Source organism: Nicotiana attenuata, unplaced genomic scaffold (genome assembly GCF_001879085.1).
Source record: "Nicotiana attenuata strain UT unplaced genomic scaffold, NIATTr2, whole genome shotgun sequence".
Taxonomy (NCBI): domain Eukaryota; kingdom Viridiplantae; phylum Streptophyta; class Magnoliopsida; order Solanales; family Solanaceae; genus Nicotiana; species Nicotiana attenuata.
In genome coordinates this window covers 62,267-81,911 of record NW_017673812.1, presented here as the reverse complement: position 1 = coordinate 81,911, position 19,645 = coordinate 62,267, and the positions used below count along the sequence as shown (strand labels likewise).

Sequence of the window (19,645 nt, the reverse complement as noted above, 5' to 3'; positions counted from 1 at the left end):
CTTTCTTCCTTATTTCCTCAGTTAATCTTTCGTTGTAGTACTTAGGGAAGACCTTCTGACTCTTGTAAAGATATGACCCTATTACATCGTATACTCGACGGAATTTTGATGTCCTTCCTTGCCTATAATTATCCGTAGTTACTTATCTCCATGCCCTTGTGCTTGTATGGTTGCTTCTAAACTTAATATTTTGACTGTCTTCCCAGTGGTAACACTCATACGGTACCTTCAACTTCCTCAACTCCTATCTGAATATATCTCAAGTAATACAATGTCACAACTGCGAGGCTGGATTTACTATATTGGGTTTTGCTATGTTTATCTTGCACGATCTGCTGCAATCTCTTGCCTAGCCATAACTAGGCTCTTCCTAAATCAACTACTAACTACCCGTTGGTCCATTCTCATATCAATATTCCGCGTAATCTTTCTTAGGTTATTTCCTTTGTCTTAACTTACGTCTCGCACTGGATCCTTATCCATCGATAACATCTCGGGCATGAACCCTTACTTCCTTTCCTTGACGTCGTGTTTGCATAATGTCCTAGAATCGTAGCATTTCTTTAGGATTTGAATAAGTGTAATCTCATCCCTTTCTCATTTTTATTGCATTCTTCCTTTACCATTTCATAGTTACTAGAACCACTTAATTTTGACTTAATACCACATCACCCCATATTCCCCCCTTTAGGGGAGTACTAAGATTTAGCGCTACGATGATCTACGTATAGATGTTTTACCTCTTCATCTTTGGCATCTTTTCACATCATCGATGACCCTTGCTCGCCTCGCGGTAATCCTTCTATACCAAGGATAATAGATTTCCTTACTCGCGAGGGTGGCATTTAGTATAACTGGCACATATAGTCTCTTAAGCTTAACTTTGCTCACATTTCTTGCTTTAGGGAAGCGTCTTCCTGAATGACCATTCTCTGAATTTCTCATGAATCTTCTTCTGTTGTCCATTCTACTATCACTGGAACGAAATCTGAAACTCTCATGATGCCGACTATTATCCAATCACTCAGACCCTAGTTCATGTTTAGTTTATCTTGTTCACCAGCCCATACTGATTTCTATTATTCTGGGGTCTAAATTTTCCTTCTGGTAGTTTCGTTGGAGTCATGAACTTATTTCTCGAAGTGAGGATATGACTTTATGGCCTATACTCTTTTGTTATCTCAAGGCCTGTCACCTCTCATCTTTTCCTTCACTTGACTATAAACTCTGTAATACTGTCATCTTTTTGACCTACCGTTGTCATCCATGTATCACATCTTACTCATAATGCTTAATTAACTCTCTTCTTATTTCCCGCTAGCATTTATGGCTATCACTTTATTCCAAAAATTCGAACAAGACATTCTTTTGCTTTTAGCTCCCCTTGCTCCATCGAGTGGCTCTTTGGGTTGCTTAACGTTCTCACTCTAATAGGGACGCGAGCCACACTAAGGTAATATTTATCCCTTCAAGGATTCAAGTGCCTATCTTTGTAGTACTCATTTCCAGCTGTACTATTTTAGAGTGCACCATCTGGGTGTCTCACAAGGAGATCTATTAGCACATTTCTAATATCCTTCGGAAATGTCAACTAACGCAAACAATCCATTCACCATTTTGGGGTACTCTAACCCCAGCCGGATCCTGATACCCCGTCCTTTTCTTAAACTACACTTGTTAGCCTGAGATGGGTAATTACATACCTCTGTGTCACTGTTGAAGGTAACTCAAAATGCTTATATCTCCCTTCCTGAATGGTAAATAATGATAATCTTTATTAACTAGGTACCTCGTACCATTCTTCACCTTGCTTCTTTTACTTGCTGAAACTTGTGTCTACCTTCGGATTCTGTTATTCCTTTTTTTACCATAAGAATGGATAAGTATTCTTGCCTTAAGACTCCTTATCAATAACCTTACACCTTTTAGTACACGCATGATTTGCTGAAGACCTTACAGTTACTCATTATAAGCATGATGCAAAATCGAGTTCCTCTGACTCAATTCTTTCACAGCCACATGCAATCTCTTACCAACCATTTTTCTAGATGTAGGCATCGTCGTATTATAAATAAGATAGAGTTTAGGAAACTGAGTTCTTACAACTAAGCTCTACCACACGATTTAGAGTAAGAAGAAAGAGTGCCAGTCCTAAATGACATGAAGCCTCCTATTTATAAGTGTGGTGCACAACACACCCATAAACAAGACTCTACTAGACACGGCTTGTAGACTTCTAGGACAGAACTGCTCTGATATCACTTTTGTCACGACCCAAACCTATGGGCCGCAACAAGCACCCAGTACCTTACTTAACCGAGTACCAACATAATATATCTTTCTTATTGTACTTTCATTGGCAGATAGGCCAAACGGACCGTCATGGGCTAACCAAAATAGAAATAGGGGAATACACAATATAGGATGACCCAACCTGATATAAAAACTTATACATGTGATATACGGGCCTGTAAGGCCAACATGATCATTTGTAAACTCAAAACATAGGCCAGCAAGGCCACACAAGCATTCGTATACATGACATCTGTCTACAAGCCTCTAAGAGTACACACTTAGCATAAATGTCGGGATAGGGCCCCGCCATACCAAACAATACGCGTCTAAATCAAACTGACCAAACAAGCAACTCCGGAGCAAATGGAGCGCACCAACATCTTCTGCTGAGCTGATAGCCTACTTGGAGGACTCTTGACCTATCTATCAGGACCTGCGGGCATGAAACGCAGCGTCCCCATGCAAAACGGACGTCGGTACGAATAATGTACCGGTATGTAAGGCTCATAAATAAGTACATAAAAGACATGGAAGAAATATAGAGTAAATGACTTAACCTGTAAGTCTGGATAACTCTGTAAATCATGAAATACTTATAGTGTCATGCATATGCGTATGAATGTCATGTCGTGCATAGGTACATGTGTTCATAACATCATCAAGCCTCTGAGGGCATCCCATCACATCACCTCGGCCTCTGTGGGCAAAATCATCAACGTATACCAGGTGATCAGGTGGTGGTGCGTATATAACGCCATAACCACTTTCCCATATCCCATATACATATAATATACATATATACGCGTATATAACGCCATCTGGTCATGGGTCAATATATATGTATAAATGAATGTAATGCATGAGAAAGTACGTCAATAAAATCTCTCGAAATGTCCTATTATGCCTTTGATTAATGTCACGAAGTAAACTTTATAAACTTACGTATTTATAAAGTTTCCGGGGGCATAGCTTCCGGGGGCAATAGTAACGATATTAATAAGCAAGAAGATAAAATATTATTGAGCATTGAACAGTATGTAGCATAAGCTTGTCAGAGAATTCGTCCCTTACAATGGCTGTTGAGCTCACTATTTATGGTTGTTCCTAGGGAACAAGGTTCTAGGATCAAGCCCCTCTTAAATGATAATTATGAGAGTCATTGAAGAATGTGTAACGGTAGGCATTGTATGCTACATTCTATGTAACGGACTACGTACTTAAAAGCTATAGTATATTCTCCATTAAATGCACAGATATTTATTTTGTATTTATGAACAACATTCACTTCGGGAACAAACGAGATTGCTGCCTTCGGACTGGATTGTCATTTGCCTCGCTTTCCATATGCATTCGGCTCCACGTGTCGTTTTATTATGCGAACATTTAATATGAGCATATTTACCCTATACCGTCTTACATTTGATGTGAATTCTGTTCCACTTTTATTCTATGATACTATAATTTATAAGTTCAATTCTTGAATTCTGAACTGAGTATTTCTAATTCAGTAGGTGGTGGTTAGGGGATATATAGGAAAATGACTCAATAATTCTGGAAAGAATTGATTTTACAACACATCTCGTATAACTTGGGAAGTTATGCATTGCTGAGATATTTCTGTACTTGTTTTTGTACAACATATAAACCAATATATTGGTGATTTCATCCACAAATTAGTCTTATAATAACATTGAGAAGTTCAGACAAATGCTCAACTTATGCTTGTACATCATTTATCCTACTAACTTCTATAGTTAGTACTTATTGAGTGGTGTGGTAACATAATTCTCGATAAAATTTCCATAACTTATATTAATTTACAACAACAGAATAAAAAAAGAAAAAAATGGGAGGTAGAGGACAAATATTATATATATATATATATATATATATATGAACACAGAGCAACCCAAAATTTTACGGTTAAAAGAAACCATGAAATAGATTTTAGGGAGATATAATAATGCAAATAAAAGTGGGAAATTAAAAGAATGAACAAGCTGAAGTCAAGTTGAATTAACTTATGAATTTGCATAAGCTAAAATATAGATATCAATAAGCTAAAACTAAGTACATCGCAAGGTACGAAAAAAGAATTGGGAAAAGCAAACTAGATAGGAGTAATAGAAAACTAAATAAACATATATAATTGAGTACATATTTTTATCTGTAATAAAAATAAACTTGTTAAAAGGATATTTTTAAGTTAAACATTCATGACGCGAAGCCAATATGATTTCCTAGTAGGAAATACCAGTCTTCTTAATCCAGTTATCTTGGTCAATAAAATGAGCAGGAGCATATTTCTCAGCTTCTTGTGGTGAAATGTTTCTTTTATAACCACCCCATTTAACTCTTTTATCAATATTTGCTCCTTGTCCTCTATTCTGATACTCTGCATAAAACAAAGTATTAAGTGCAAAATTTCCATTCCATGGAGCCCAGCCTTCAGGATCAATAAACGCGTCGATATAGGAATGCATAATAATAGTTCTTGAATATTCTTTCCATGGACGTCCAAGATACGCTTTAATTGGTGGCTGCGCGCTAGTAAAAGCTGGCTCAGCTCTGATATCGCAGTTTTGTAATACGATTGCACCAACTCCGCGATGATCTTTTCTTCCTTGAGCAGTGACCATACAAGCTTGATTGTCACCTGGTTTTCTGACAATCATTTTGCAGTTCTGGAACACGGCCGATGCATCACCAAAGATGAAGTCAATGGTGCCTGTTATAGTACAGTCCTTGTAGAATTGTCTGTAGGAATGTGTGTAGAGTGTGTCTTGGTATCCATCTATGTTACAGTTGTAGAAAACTGTCTTGTCAGCTGACACGCGGAGCGCAACTGCTTGGTGCTTCTTTGCTCCTGCTGTGTTCTCGAATCCTATATCCCTTGCTACGAATCCATCTCCATTCACGGCTGCACGTTGTACAAGAGTTTATACACACACTCTTTAAACTCTACTACTCCAGTATATATTATGACCAAGTGCTTAACTGTTTATAGGGAAATTTAATTGGTTATGGCAAGTTATTAATTACTCTTCAAGTTGTTATATATATATATATATATATATACCTGCATGACTGAAGTAAATAGTTATCTGTAGATCAAGTTAAACGGCGTTTGTGTACAAAACATAAACTCATATATGACTTACCAACGGTGGCAGTGTGATAAGTGCCAGTGCCATCAGCAAAATTCTTATTGCCAGTAATCTTGGTCTTGGTTGGGCCTTCACCAATAAAGACAACATTTATCATACTCCTAGGAATATCAACCATTTCCTTATATTCACCAGCCTTGATTAAGATAACATAGGTCTGGTTATTCTTAGGGGGCACAGCTTTAAGTGCTTCTTTGATACTCTTATATTGTCCACTTCCATCTTGAGCAACCACAGCATTAGGCTTTGCACCAGAAACTTGAAGAAGGCGACGAGAACCGGCCTCAACAAAGGCTGATGTGTAGTCAGAATCTGTTGTCAATAATCGTCGACTAATACCAGGGATATGCAAATTCGTAAGCATTTCACCAAAACTAGAAACCATAGCAAGACCATTACTAGTAAGTTCCCCTGCAGTTTTTAGTAATTTTTTCATTTTCTCACCAGTTTCACCAGTTGTGTTTTCAAAAGCATCTAAACAAGTTTCTTGATAAGTAATTGAAGCACTAATCCATGTCTTTAAATCATCAGTATAATCCTTAATCTTGTTGATATCAAAGGTACCAACTTTATCAAATGACCTTCTTAAATCATCAATAGAGACATTAAGAAGAGATTCACAAGTTTGTAAAGCATCTTTGGTTCTTGGATCTTTAGCAGCTTCTTGAATCAAGCTAGTATTTTTCATGGCATTTTTAATATCAGTAATAGTTGATTCAAATGCCACTTTTATAAGTTCTTTTGGATCACTTGTGTTCTTGGCTGATGCAAGACTTTTTTCACAAGCTTCTTTATAATCAGTTGGTTGACACATTGCTTGTACTGATTTTGTTGAGGTTGAAATTTGGCTATCATTATTAGATGATGAATCACTGCTATTTCTTTTGGTAATGGTAACAGCTGCTGCTACCACACAAGCCACAACAAGAATTGAGGCTAACCCAGCAATGGCTATTTTGTTAGCCATAATTTTGTAATTTTCTTCTTTTTTTTTCGTTTTGTTCTATTGATAGCAGAGCTTTTGGGGGGTGTTTTCTTATTAGAGAGTGTACATGCCCCTTGGCTCTGAAGGATATATTTGTTCAAAATGGATAACCTATTTATAGTGTAATGGAACAAAGAAATTATTGTTGGTTTCTGTTGAGGATGTGAGGATGTGAAATGGTCTTAAGGAAAGACGAGGCTGTTAATTAGTGTTCATTTTTAACTTTGAATTTTCCTACAATTAAGGTTTGGTAAATGGAATTTTACTGGTCAATTCTATTCCTGTTTGTTTCTAACTTGTGCATTATATAGATTTACCCTTTGAATATCACATTTTATAACTATCAGCAAAAAAACTTTATATCAGCAAATTATCATCTTTTACTCGTTAACATTCACGTAATCACGTTATTGATACAAGTGTTAAGGCGTACAGAGTTAGATAACGCATTAATCAAATAAATAAAGTGATAACTAAAATGTTTCAATGCTAAACTTTCCCCTTTGAAAACAAATTGATACAATGCATCGTTATTTTTTTCGAACGAAAAAGGAAAAGTGCATGAAACTGATTAAGTTTATTAATAATGCATAGTTACTTTTTCAAAAAACAGATAACCTTATTATAAATTTCATTTTAGTGACCTTTTAGAATCATTATACCACCCTTAATTAGCACTATAAATCCAATCTCATCTACATAGATGTTCCTAGCCACGAGATGAGGAGGTTCTCTCTTACTGTTAAGACGTCCTCATCTCTTTTTTCTTTACTCCTTTCTGTATCGAGGCTGATAATGGATAAAATCCACGTAAATAAAAAAAGGGGACGTGTAAATTGGATTTTTGACTCGCAATAGAGCTAGGGTCCTCATAAAGCAACTAATAATCATATATATCCACCTCCAGATACAATATCTTGAGTACCTACGATGGTGACCACATTTGCTGGCATGTGATGTTTGGACATAAAATTGAGTCCTTGTGAATGGGCAAAGCAGGTGCTCTTATTTTAAGTATCATGAAAAGAAAACTGGAAAAATAAAAGAATAGAGAAAAGCGAGGAAAGCTCAAAATTAACACTAGTTATGTTCCAATAATGCAATCTAATACAACTTCAAGAATTTCAAACAGAGCAAAGTGAGGAAAGCTCATGTAAATACCAAGACGTTGAAACTCAGAATTCTCAAAGAACTTGGAGATCATGCATACATCAGTTGGTAAGATTTAGGTAGCCGCCACAAACTGACACCATTATTGACCAATACAAATAATATAATCCAAGCACCATATTGCCTATACTCATTTTCACCATGATTATTTTACTTTATGATCTATAGACTTCTGATTCATGCTCTCTGCCCGCTTTTTCCAATAATTTGGATTTATCAATTATTCTCTTCTTGTTGGGGGTAGAGTTTGAGGTTATCTACAAACAAACTGTTTGGATCATCCAGCGGTATAGAAAAGGATTTATATCATTATAGTCTGGCTCTTTGTAGTTCCATCTTTGCAATTGTCCCCAAGTGTACTTCATCAGGACCATCTGCGATTCTTAACGTCCTAGCTGTAGCCCACAGATGGGCAAGAACAGTGTCACCTGATAAACCAGCAGCTCCATGCACTTGCATTGCTGTGTCAAGCACCTTCAATGCCATATCCGGAGCAGCAACCTATAAACCATATAGTCATGGTAAAGTATTTTCAGAACGAGACATAACGCTAATCATAAATCACTGTCACTATGCTCTTACTAACCTTTGCCATTGCAATTGTACCACGGGCCTTTTTGTTTCCAAGCCGATCAAGCTGGTCAGCAGCTTCCAGAACCAGTAATCTGGTTTTCTCCAGATCAATTCGACACTGTAAAGTCCATTGTCATTTATTGAGACAAAATTATTCTAGCAAAGCAGTTTCTGTTATGGGAGATTATTTAAATGCAAAAAACTTACCCGAGCAACATCAGAAAGGAACGATCCTTGTTGAGCAATTACTTTTCCAAAAGCTTTTCTTTGAAGGGCCCTTTGAACCATCATCTGCATGCCTCGATCTGCTGCACCTATTAGTCTCATGCAATGATGCAACCTTCCAGGTCCCAACCTACCCTACAAGAATAAGAATACAGCAACAACCAAGTTTCAGATGCTATTTGACATGCTGCAGAAATCTTCCCTCAAATAACCAGAATGAGCAGTTTAGCATTCCATAAGCCTCAGTGTCGAATTGTAAGATGATGACCCCTTGAAAGATGTACCAACTTAAACAAGTGAGCAGGACTCTCTCTCCCTCCCTTCCTCCCCCTCCCTCCCTGTTTGACGAAAGAAGATTCCTCTCTTACTGTAACGACCTAGTTAGTCGTTCTGAGAGTTATAGCCCCGTTTCCCTCATTTCTGTCTCTTTATGCGTTGTTCAGCTGTGTTGAGTTGTATCGAGTTGGTAGGTTTGGGTTCGGAGTAGTTTTGGAGTGAAATGATCACTTGGTCTCTTAGTTACAAAGCTAAGTTAGAAAAGTCAACTGAAAGTTGACTTATGAGTAAACGAATTCGGATTTGGATTTTTATGATTCGATTAGCTTCATCGGGTGATTTTAGACTTAGGAGTGTGTCCGGAATGTTGGAGGTCCGTGGTAGAATTAGGCTTGAATTGGCGAAAGTTGAAAGTTTAGAAATTCTTAGGCTTGAATTCGATATTGATTTGGTGTTTTGGTGTTGTTTTGGGTGTTTCGGAGGTTCGACTAAGTTCGGGTAGTGATATATGACTTGTTGGAATTATTGTTTGAGGTCCTGAGGGCCTCGGGTGGGTTTCAGATAGGTTTGGGTAGGACTGCTTATCGGATGAATTGGGCGGTTATTTACTCTTAACGGTTTAGCTTATCGGTTATCGGCTTTTAAATGTATTAATCCGCTAGCCACCCGATAAGATATCGGGCGGATTGGTATCGGTTTAGCTCTTATCGGGCGGTTTATCGGCCTAATTCAATCTATACTGGTTTCACGCAAGTCTCCACTCACAACTTACCGTAGGAAGCAGAAAATTTATTGTCCAAGCGAATGCAAAAGAGGCAATCTTTCCGGATAATGCATTGCCACAATCACTGCAATAAGTATACACACCATCACTATACAAATGATGAGGGTCTTTATCAACTCTTCCCTATTGCCATTCGTGTTGGAGCCATTATTATGATCAAGCTCGGGGCTTATGTTCGCACGATCAGGTGCAGGTTCTGTCCAAGTGACCTCATCAGATTTATCCACATGATCAGGTGCTGGTTCTGTCCAAGTATACGTATTTAGGAATTAGGCGTTAGAGATAGAGTACCGAAAGTGGAAGGGTTTTTGATATTTAATATATATATATATATATATACTTAACGGGTTAACGGATTATCCGTTAGGACGAATAATCCGACACCAAACCGATAAGCCGTTAATAAAAAAAATTTAATCAGTTCCCCGTCCGTTAAACCGTTAACCCCATACCAATAAGCCATTAAGCTTCGATTTCGGTTCGGTTTTTGAACACCCCTAGGTTTGGGTTGTGTTGCGCTCATTTTTCTTATGTTTCGACGCCGTTTTTTCAAGCATAAATGATGTCATATTGAACAAATGAGCTCCGATTTGTTTTTTTATTGAAGAATTAGATTTGTATCGTAATTACGGACCCGTAGCAAAACGAATCGTCGTATTTGGACATTATATGAGGATTTTATGGTCATTTTACTATGAATTAGGATGCCAGATTTTTCAGATTAACTACAAAATTGCCACTGATTTAAAAATCTGCACTATTTGCAATATTGAAACCAACATATCTCATTCATTATAAGGTCAAATTGAGTGATTCGAAAGCCTAACTTGACTAGAATTTCACAAGGAATCCATTGGAGTCATAAAAAGTGAGTTTCAGGATTGTTTGACGCGAGAAACGAGGTAGAATAGCTGGCAAAAAAATATATAAAACTAAGGTTTGTTCATTCAGTCATATTTTGAGTTGGGGAGCTCGGATTTGGGTGATTTTGGAGGCGATTTTCACCATATGGATTGGGGTAAGTGTTCTCTATTCGGTTGGTTATATTTCATGAATCCATCTTCGTTTTTGGGATTTGATTGATGATTTCAAAGTGAAATTGAGGGCAGTGTTAAAAAAAAGCGTCCGCTTCCTCGCTTTAAGCGAGAAGCGAAGCGGAGCGATGGGTTGGTCGCTACCCCAACTACAAGCGGCTCAGGTACAGAAAAGCGACCGCTTCTCTCTAAAAAGCGAGAAGCGATGAAGCGGTCGGGAGCGGAAGAAGCGATCGCTACTTGAATTAAAAGGCCCAAACGAGTCTTCTTCTTCTTCTCCTTTTTCTTTTCTTTTTCTTTTTCTTTTTCTTTCTAAACGTCCAAAAAGCGCCGAAATGCTGGCGAATTTTTTTCAGAAAAATTCCGCCCCGTTTCTGCCCAAATTCTGCCTAGATTCTGCCCAATTTCTGCCCAATTATATATTTTTTATTCTTAGTTCTTATTGCCTTTCTCATTTTGTGCTTTAATTGATGCTACTCTTTAGTTTTTTAATTCAAGTATTGAACATTTGCTTACAATTACATGTGTTGTCTATGCCGTATTTATTTTAATTTTTTTTTTTTAAATTCCACTTCACTTCAAAAAAGCGGGCGCTTCGCTTCTCGCTTCTCGCTTTTCGTGAAATGGGGGTTGTCGCTTTTCCTCGCTTCACGCTATTTTTAACACTGATTGAGGGAGTTAGGGTTTGAGTTTTGGAGAGTTTTAAGTGAGGATTTGAGGGACCAAACGGAGTCCGATTTTGATAAATTTTATATGGTTAGACTCGGGAGAGGATGAGGGTTTTGATTCTGCCATTGTTGACTGATTCCGTGACGTGGGCCCGGTGGCCGAGTTTTGGCCGATTTCGGATTTTCGGTATATTTTGTAGTTTTTATTGTGAAATTCGATTCTTTAGCACATGTTGATGGTATTAATCTGATTATGGTTAGATTCGGAGGTTTTGGAGACCAAGTCCAGAGACGGGGCATCCCGGAGTAGGATTTTACGCTGTTGAGGTAAGTAACAGTTTTAACTCTGGCCTTGAGGGTATAAACCCGGAGAATTTGATATCATGTGATTGTTTGGAGGTGATACCCACGCTAAGTGACGGGCGTGTGGGTGTATACCTCGAGGGAATGAGACTTGGTCTGTCCCGTGGGCCCTCATAGCCATCATGTGTGTTTACGTAGTTACTTGTTGAACTTGTCTGCCATCATATAAGAGATCATGTTTAGACTTCGTTCATGCTCACATTGTTTGTACTCAGTCATAGAAATTTGCTGATATGTTGTGATACTTGATGTGGGTTGTGTCCCCTTATTTGTGGTGCATTGAGAGGTTGGAGAGGTACGTGACCGAGTGAGGCCGAGGGCCTGGTTGTGAAGATATTAATACCATAGCGTGTGAGTTGTTCGCGTAGCACGTGAGTTGACCGTGAGGATCCAGGTATTGATATGATGGCACGTGAGTTGTCCGTGTTTAGTGCTTGGGCTTTGGGAGCCCCTCCGGAGTCTGTACACACCCCTAGTGGTCGCAGTGTATTGAGTGTTGAGTGCGAGCGATGAGTGATGGAGTGACATTGCTGTGAGGTTGTATTTATTTGTGTTGCTGCTGCATTTATCTGTTAAATTTCTTTGTGGCGTTTACTGAGTTATGAAATTTACTTGTTTATTCCTGTTATTTTTAAATTGTAAAAAATAATTAATTAGACTGTTTTACTTAGCTCGTCACTACTACTCAGCTCCTTAGTTATTTCTGTTACTACTTAGTCGGTTTGTACTCATACTACACCCTGCACTTTATGTGCAGATCCAGGTGAGTTAGAGCGTGGCGATCATCGAGTTCATGCCGGCTATCTGTGGAGATTGCAAGGTAGCTACTAGTGTCCGCAGGACCTTGTTACTCCTTTTGTCATTTCTTCTTTTGGACAGTTAGACAGTTTATATATCTTAGTTCATAGTTTTAGACGCTCATGACTTAGTGACACCCCGATGTTTGGGGCTCGTTTCCATATTCTATATTATTTATATTTAGAGTTGGTTTAGTTTATCAGGAATTAAATTATTGAAAATATTTTATTAAATTCTTATAATTGATTTAGTAGTAATATTTTGGGAAATAGGCTTGCCCTGTAACACGATAGGCGCCTTCACGACATGATTAGATTCTGGGTCGTGACACTTTCTTTCCCCCTCAAACCCGTATATTTAATATTTTGAATAACAAAGGGTGACATCCTAATATCAAAGCATATAAACGCGCGGAGATTAAATTACTTTCCTGGGATGTATCAAATTCAAGGAGAATGCCGAAGCGTAATGATTGTTTGAATAAAACAGATTTAGGAACTTCTGATGATTATGAGGCATAAAAATATTAGCTCATTAAATATCATAAGATATGTTAACGTCAACTCTTACCTGTGCAATCTCGAAACCACGCCCCTCGCCAAGCAGGATATTATTGGCTGGAATGCATACATTCTCAAATAATATTTCTGCATGACCATGAGGGGCGTCATCAAAACCAAATACTGTCAGCGGTCTCTTCACGGTAATACCAGGACAGTTGATGTCCACCAATATCATGGATTGTTGTTTATGCTTTGGAGCTGCCAAGTCAGTTTTTCCCTGCCATTCACCCAGACTAATTGGCTTGAACACAAAAGTATAAACAGAAACAAATTATTTCTCGTTGAGAAGCAAAAATAACTAACCATCACAATGAGAATTTTGCACCGGGGGTCCATGGCTCCACTGGTCCACCATTTTGTCCCGTTGATGATATACGAGCCCCCGTGCCTGTACAATGCATTGCTCCCACCGTTATTTTTGTTTTAATCTAACAAATCTCAGCATTTGACTCTCTTTTTTCTTTTGGGCTTGGGGGCGTGTAAGTCCTAGTCATATGACTCTAATATGACCAAAATCTCTCTAATGGTTCCTGTGTATTTAACAAAGCATAGGATGATTAAGCTGAACACGACCCTTCTAACTTGAATAGAGGTTCCATCAGAATCCTCAATATTCACGTTCAACATCTTGCACAATATTTTGATCCCATTGTTATGAATTTCCCTCCGAAATATTTATTTAGTTTAAGACGCAAAAATGTGCTTCAATGTTACCTTTCTCAACAAAAAAGGACACATAGATGTTCTTCAATATTTCGACGAAATTTTGAGAAATTTAGGTTTACCATCTTGAGATTAAAACATTAATATGACCATTGAACCAATGGTTTCCTCTACCACTAACAAGACATATATCATTTGCACCTCATTTTACACATCTAATTGAACCGTGCAAATAAAAAGTTAGAGGGAGTACTAAGTCACCAAGAGAAGAGGAAAAGATTGTATCAACTGCTATTTGTGATAACATATGATGGCTATAATTATGGCACTCTGAATACCTTGGTAGTCTTACCTAAGGTGCTGGTGCCTAACTTTACACCCTACAGCTTATCGTGTGTGTGTGTGTGCATAGGAGAAAAATAAGAGAGAGAGAGAGAGAGAGGCTAATCGCATATCCTTTTTAGTGTCTACCTTTTAATGGAACACTCTATATTGGTGGCATCTGAGGATGCAACTTGAGGCTCTGTCATTGCAAAGCCAGAGCGTATCTTTCCCTCAAGCAAGGGAACAAGCCATTCCTTCATCTGTACCTCATTCCCGTACCGAAGTAATACCTGAAAAGATGAATCACTCCCAAAAAAATTAAGTTAGAACATAAACAATTATGCATCGAAGGGCATAGCAAGTTGTCTCTATGAACCTCATTTTCGCTTTTCACCAGTTAAATTTTCCACCACAGCTGCACGAGTTAGTTTAAGCATTCTATTTATCATATATTTGCAACTGAGTCTTTTGTTGATTTTAGTTAAAAGAACAAACTGTAGTAATCGCCTGCAAACTATCTCTTTCAAAACAGTAAGTAATGTTTACTTTACCTCCATATTTCCTGTATCAGGTGCCCCACAGTTGAAAATTTGTGGCGCCCAAACAGACCGACCCATAATTTCACACAGATATCCATACTCCAGGTTGGAAAGGCCAGCACCCAATAATCTATCAGAATCATTGTTGCTTAGACCATTTCTGCTGCCATAGATCAGTTCTCTTGCCCGAGCAGCACTATCAAACTGCATATTAGTAGAAAAAAAGACATAAGGTACATTCTTAGAAAGCAAATGTCTGGAATCTTTCACTCCTTTATGCCAGAATAGAGCTTTACAAACTCACTGGTATCCACAAGTTCCACAATCCTTCTTTTTTTGCCAGCTCCTTTAATTTCTCTTCATCTGGGTGAATCGTCCAACGCATGTTAGACTGTGCAAGCTCGGAAAACTCATTTTCCCGTGGATATATATGATCCTCCATAAATTTTATCAATTTCTGCCTCAACTTTTGAACCTTCTCACTGGGCACAAATCTCCCTCCCATTGGCATTCCGTGATTTGGGCTATGCTCTGAACTTGTCTCTGCATAGTTGAGTACAACAGAAAAATTTGATTGAGGGAACAGGTATTACAACTGAGTTTTACTATCTCAAGTGACATGACCAATAAAGTCATAGTAGCCTATCAGATTTTATTCAGCACCAAGTTGACAAAGTAACCAGTTCTTGTGGACATTCAATGCCCATGAAAATGAATGTGAAGGCCAAAAGGTTGCAGTTTTTCAAGTGCAAATTTGTTCTTTTTTCTGCAGAGACATGTTAAAGGTTGGTTACTGACTAGAATCATCTGCAATTTCACTGAAAAGTGGAGTTTGAACACAGATGACAGGATAACTTTGGTTCAAAATTTTAATGTCACACGAGAGTTTCGAGTGTAGAGCTGGAGCAAAATTACAGTTGAAACATAGAGCTATGATATTCAAAGAATTACGAATAATAAGAGTGTAGATGATACTATAATTCTAGAATGACCATCCAAAATTGGAGAGATTAACTAAATTAGAAACAGTAAAGAAGTTGTTAAGGTATAGGATTTACCGGTTGGAGGGTGCTGGGGGAGAACAGATTTTCTTTGGATAAATGACCATGCAGTTCTGATGAAGGAATCAGCCCTTTCTCCAGTGCGTCGGGCACGTTCACCTCCTGAAGCATTACCCTGCAAAGCAATTATTAAAGATCTGTTATATAGATAATAAATATACATAACAAAATTGTTGGCCAAAACATAAAAAATGATGTCACCCACAATATTAGTAAGAAATCTGATTACCATGATCCATCTGGAATGTACACCAGCATATATTGAAGCCCCACGAAATAAGGAAAAAGCAATGTAGAACTTCCATTGATCGACTGGCCAAGGTCTTCCCTGAAATGCAAAAAACCAAGCCAAGAGGATTCAGAGACAAGTAGTTGCACAGCATTAGAATGCTGGTTTTCTCTTGATTATTAACCCCCCTCCCCACACCCAAAAAAACATTAGATGATAAACCATGCACACAAATGTTTTAACATTTTAAATATAGGATGATACTACAAGGCTGACATTTTCAAAGGCATCACAATCTCTATATTCCAGTCAGGTTTACTCCTTGCATAACGAAGGAACAAATATGGCCATGCTTTTTTATTTTATTACTGTTGTTCTCTATTAGTCCGTTCAAAGATTAGTAAAAGAAATCCTTGCTCAATAATGGCCATCTAACAAAGACGCAGATAATTAGGCCTTACAGCTGCTGAGCAGTAATCTGCGAGATAGTTGGCAAGTGAAGGCACTCCTTCAGGGAAGCTGGTGAGTTCAAAGCCATTATTCTCTTCTATATCTTCTGATGCTATATTCACAATATGTCCCTGATAAGAAAGATAAAATATTACAACTTTAAAAATTCTTATTAGGGTCTATATATCAATCATGTGAAACTTAATATCTTAGTGAAGGATACTAATTACAGGGAAAAAAAATGGTAAGGAATACTAATTACAGAAACATGACTCTGAGGATGGTGCTTGTCATTGGTCTAATAATATCGAAAAATTAAGTAGAACTCGCAAAAGAGTGGCAGTACCAAGCAGCTGTAGGCAACGTCACACATTTGATTACCCAAAGTGGAGAGCTCCCAATCAAGAATACCTATAACTCTATCCTGCAACATCAACTAACATGGTCAGTTGCACCATAGGCACTTTTGGGCCGGGGGAGGGCGGCACACATGAAAAATAACACCTATAGCGTCGGCTACTACAAGGAACAGAAGGAAGTATCAGACGCTTCCAAGGATCGCACCTCAATAGGATGAAACACAACATTATCAATCCGAAAGTCACCATGAACTAGACCTGCTGTTGCCCCAGAGGAATCTTCAAGGGGAATACGTTGCCGCAACCAATCAGCCAGCTCTAACATTTTAGGGTTTCTCCTGGACTTACCCTCACCTGTAGACAATAGATATTGTTTGGCCCACCTCTCCACCTATACTAGGTTAGGTAAATTATCAGACAATATAAAAATATATTTGAAAAGTAAATACTATTACCAACAATCACCCTCCAAAAAAAAGTGTCAGGAATAAAGTAACTGAACTAGTCAGGTAACAAACCCATAAACTGAATGTATCATTTCCAGTTGCATAACGATTTTCAATGCTCAAGAGTGATAGACCAACCAAAGCAAATAAATTCATGTTCCCGAACCCAACTATTTTGGGACAGAGATCTAGTTTTCTTTACCTGTCGCTTACAATAGTCTGTCCGCTTCCCATAGTGACCAAGACCGATTGCATCAACATCAGCAGAGTGAAGAACAGCCAAAGCTTGAGCAACAGCACGATATATGACCCTTCTTCTTTCGGGCTGTACATCCTAATCCATATAAAAAAGGTACGTCTTATCTTTTAATCAATGAAAATAATAGTGCCCACCTATCAATCCAATATTATTCTAGTGATGCCACTGTTTTCTTTTTGATAAGTTTAAAATATCGTATAAATATTTGGAAACAGAATTCATACTGGTAGCTTAGGGTCTATAAAGATACGTCCTTCCAAGTACTCCATCATGTAAAATGGAGTTCCGATCACACTTGAGTCCGTACACAAACAGAAAACTTTTGGGACTGGAACCACCGTATGAGTACTCAATGCATGTAGAACCTGCCGTGTCAACATCAAAATCTCAAAGTTAAAAACAGAACATGCACACACATGACATATTACTGAACATATTTACTTCACAAGAGAAAGAAAGAATACACCACAACCTCATACTCTCTCTCAACAGCATGAGCAGATGCCAACAAAGTTCCATGAGGTTTCTTTCTCAACACATATCTCTTTGCCAAGGTTCCTGAACAGACCTCAATGAGGAAAGTGGGATTTGATTGACCATGCCCAAACTGTAACACAATGAAGATGACATTTAAAAACAAATGAAAAGTGAGAACTTTGCAACAAAAAACTGCATTAGACATGGATACCTCTGTTTTGGGTACAGATGAAAGCCACATAGATGATAGAACTAAAGAAACTTGTCTGTTCCAATACCAAATTAATACAATCTGACATAATTCAATTAGCATAAGGTTTAGCACTGAGCTCGCTATTTCCGGATTGCCAAGAAGTTGATTCTTTTCTCCTTCCTTCTTTCTTAGGGAGAAATCCTTAAAGGGAACTAGAACTTCTATTACTAATCTGGGGATACTCTTCCAAATTCTGTTCCGGATTTAAACTTTTATCTTATAGAAAAAAAAAACTGTTCTGGATAATTTCTAAATTTTGCTCAAGATAATAATGAAATTGCATTTAGATGATGATCTGTTAGTAACAAGCACATCCGGAAATTGAAGTTCTATAAAACATTTGTTTATCATACTAAGAATTCTCCCTTCCTAAAACAAATGGATAATAATTAAATCATATAGCATTCCTTTTTCATTACTATATTTTGTAACCACTCATTGTGTAGATTAATATTGACCTTCATATCGCGTGTTTCTTTCTTTCTAACTAGATAAACAAAATTGGAGTGACTAGGCCACAATTCCCTCCAATAAAGAATAAAATTTATCATTGCCGTACGCATACACCACCTAGTATCAGGCAACAATCCCTCCAAACATTTCTCTGCCTTCCATGGAATCTATACCAATTTGACACGCCCAATCCAAAAAAAAAAAAGAAGTTAAATAAGCAAATAAATGAAAGTAGAAAAAAGAAAGAATTTTGCATTAAGCTAAAACAGATGATTTCTTCAAGATTTCTTAATCTTAATTTCGTTTTGCAACCATAATCCGGCCTAACTGAAGCTCAACTCGAGCCAAACACAGTTTTCTTCTATTTATCACGATTCCAAAATTGGTCTTTTCTTTGTCCTCTTCTTTTGCTAATTCCAGCATTTAACACATTATATGTATGTTTACAACAATCAATCACAAAACATAGTTTCTGGAACTTCCTTTTTAATTGTCACACTGATCAATTCATTAAACAAAGAGGAAAAAAACCAAGTCTTTACTTGTCAAAGTCACAAACTATAGATGATTCTTTACACATAATGTATTAAAAAGAAAAGGGGGGGAGAACGAGCATACAAGACCTGAGAAACAGTAAATTGAGAAGGGTTTGTAGGGAAGCCAACAACATTAGCAGAGGCATAGCGAAGCAGCGCTTCTGTATCGAAACTCTGAGCTGGGTCTACTCGCCCAACAAGATCGCAAGTTTTATTTGCCATACCTTTGGAATTCGGATGTATTATCAAAATTACAGACAAGTCGAAGCTGAAAGTACCGAACGAAAACTATGAAATTTAACTTAGAAAAAAAAAAAGAAAAGGGAAACAAAGTACAAAAGTCAAGAGGGAATTGGTAAAGATCAAAGGATTTGGCCTTGGAACTGTCGATACTGATATTTGTCATGTTACGATATTATGACTATATATATGCTGACGGTTGTAACCTTGGATAAGATCTTTCTCTTAAATAAATATTCATGCTCTCTCTTATTTTAGTCCTTTTTAACTGTATAATAATAATGCCAGTGATGTGATCTTCGGCCAAAAGATTGGGGTTTGTTGAAGGGATGTGTGTCTATCTTATTTATATCCTAGTTCATCTTTTATATTCTATTTCCACTAACTAGATTAGAAGTTGTAAAGATTTGGATTTAGTTTTTTCATTTTTATAGGATTGTTTCGCCATGCATACC

General features: G+C 37.6%; 2 protein-coding genes across 2 annotated transcripts; both read right to left on the bottom strand.

Moving 5' to 3' along the window:
- Positions 1-4,398: 4,398 nt before the first annotated feature.
- LOC109217355 (pectinesterase-like) lies at positions 4,399-6,537 on the bottom strand. Its single transcript, XM_019381595.1, has 2 exons — positions 5,457-6,537; positions 4,399-5,215 (listed from the first exon to the last, which is right to left on the bottom strand). The coding sequence occupies exons 1-2, from the start codon at positions 6,427-6,429 to the stop codon at positions 4,536-4,538; spliced, it is 1,653 nt and encodes a 550-aa protein (XP_019237140.1). The 5' UTR covers positions 6,430-6,537; the 3' UTR covers positions 4,399-4,535.
- A 964-nt stretch (positions 6,538-7,501) lies between these two features.
- Positions 7,502-19,382, bottom strand: LOC109217351 (probable acyl-CoA dehydrogenase IBR3). The gene is made up of 17 exons (XM_019381593.1): positions 19,038-19,382; positions 17,704-17,838; positions 17,456-17,596; positions 17,175-17,306; positions 16,732-16,917; positions 16,514-16,591; positions 16,179-16,298; positions 15,718-15,816; positions 15,486-15,603; positions 14,732-14,970; positions 14,440-14,631; positions 14,036-14,178; positions 13,205-13,289; positions 12,909-13,118; positions 8,398-8,550; positions 8,204-8,308; positions 7,502-8,118 (listed from the first exon to the last, which is right to left on the bottom strand). The coding sequence occupies exons 1-17, from the start codon at positions 19,170-19,172 to the stop codon at positions 7,927-7,929; spliced, it is 2,463 nt and encodes an 820-aa protein (XP_019237138.1). The 5' UTR covers positions 19,173-19,382; the 3' UTR covers positions 7,502-7,926.
- Positions 19,383-19,645: the final 263 nt, after the last annotated feature.

Coding starts and splice junctions, on each gene's coding strand:
- LOC109217351 (XM_019381593.1), bottom strand. CDS start 19,172: ATGGCAAATAAAACTTGCGATCTTGTTGGGCGAGTAGACCCAGCTCAG. Junction 14,971..15,485: donor CCCCCAGCACCCTCCAACCG/GTAAATCCTATA, acceptor TCAACTATGCAG/AGACAAGTTCAGAGCATAGC. Junction 8,309..8,397: donor TCCTTTCTGATGTTGCTCGG/GTAAGTTTTTTG, acceptor TGGACTTTACAG/TGTCGAATTGATCTGGAGAA.
- LOC109217355 (XM_019381595.1), bottom strand. CDS start 6,429: ATGGCTAACAAAATAGCCATTGCTGGGTTAGCCTCAATTCTTGTTGTG. Junction 5,216..5,456: donor TTATCACACTGCCACCGTTG/GTAAGTCATATA, acceptor TACAACGTGCAG/CCGTGAATGGAGATGGATTC.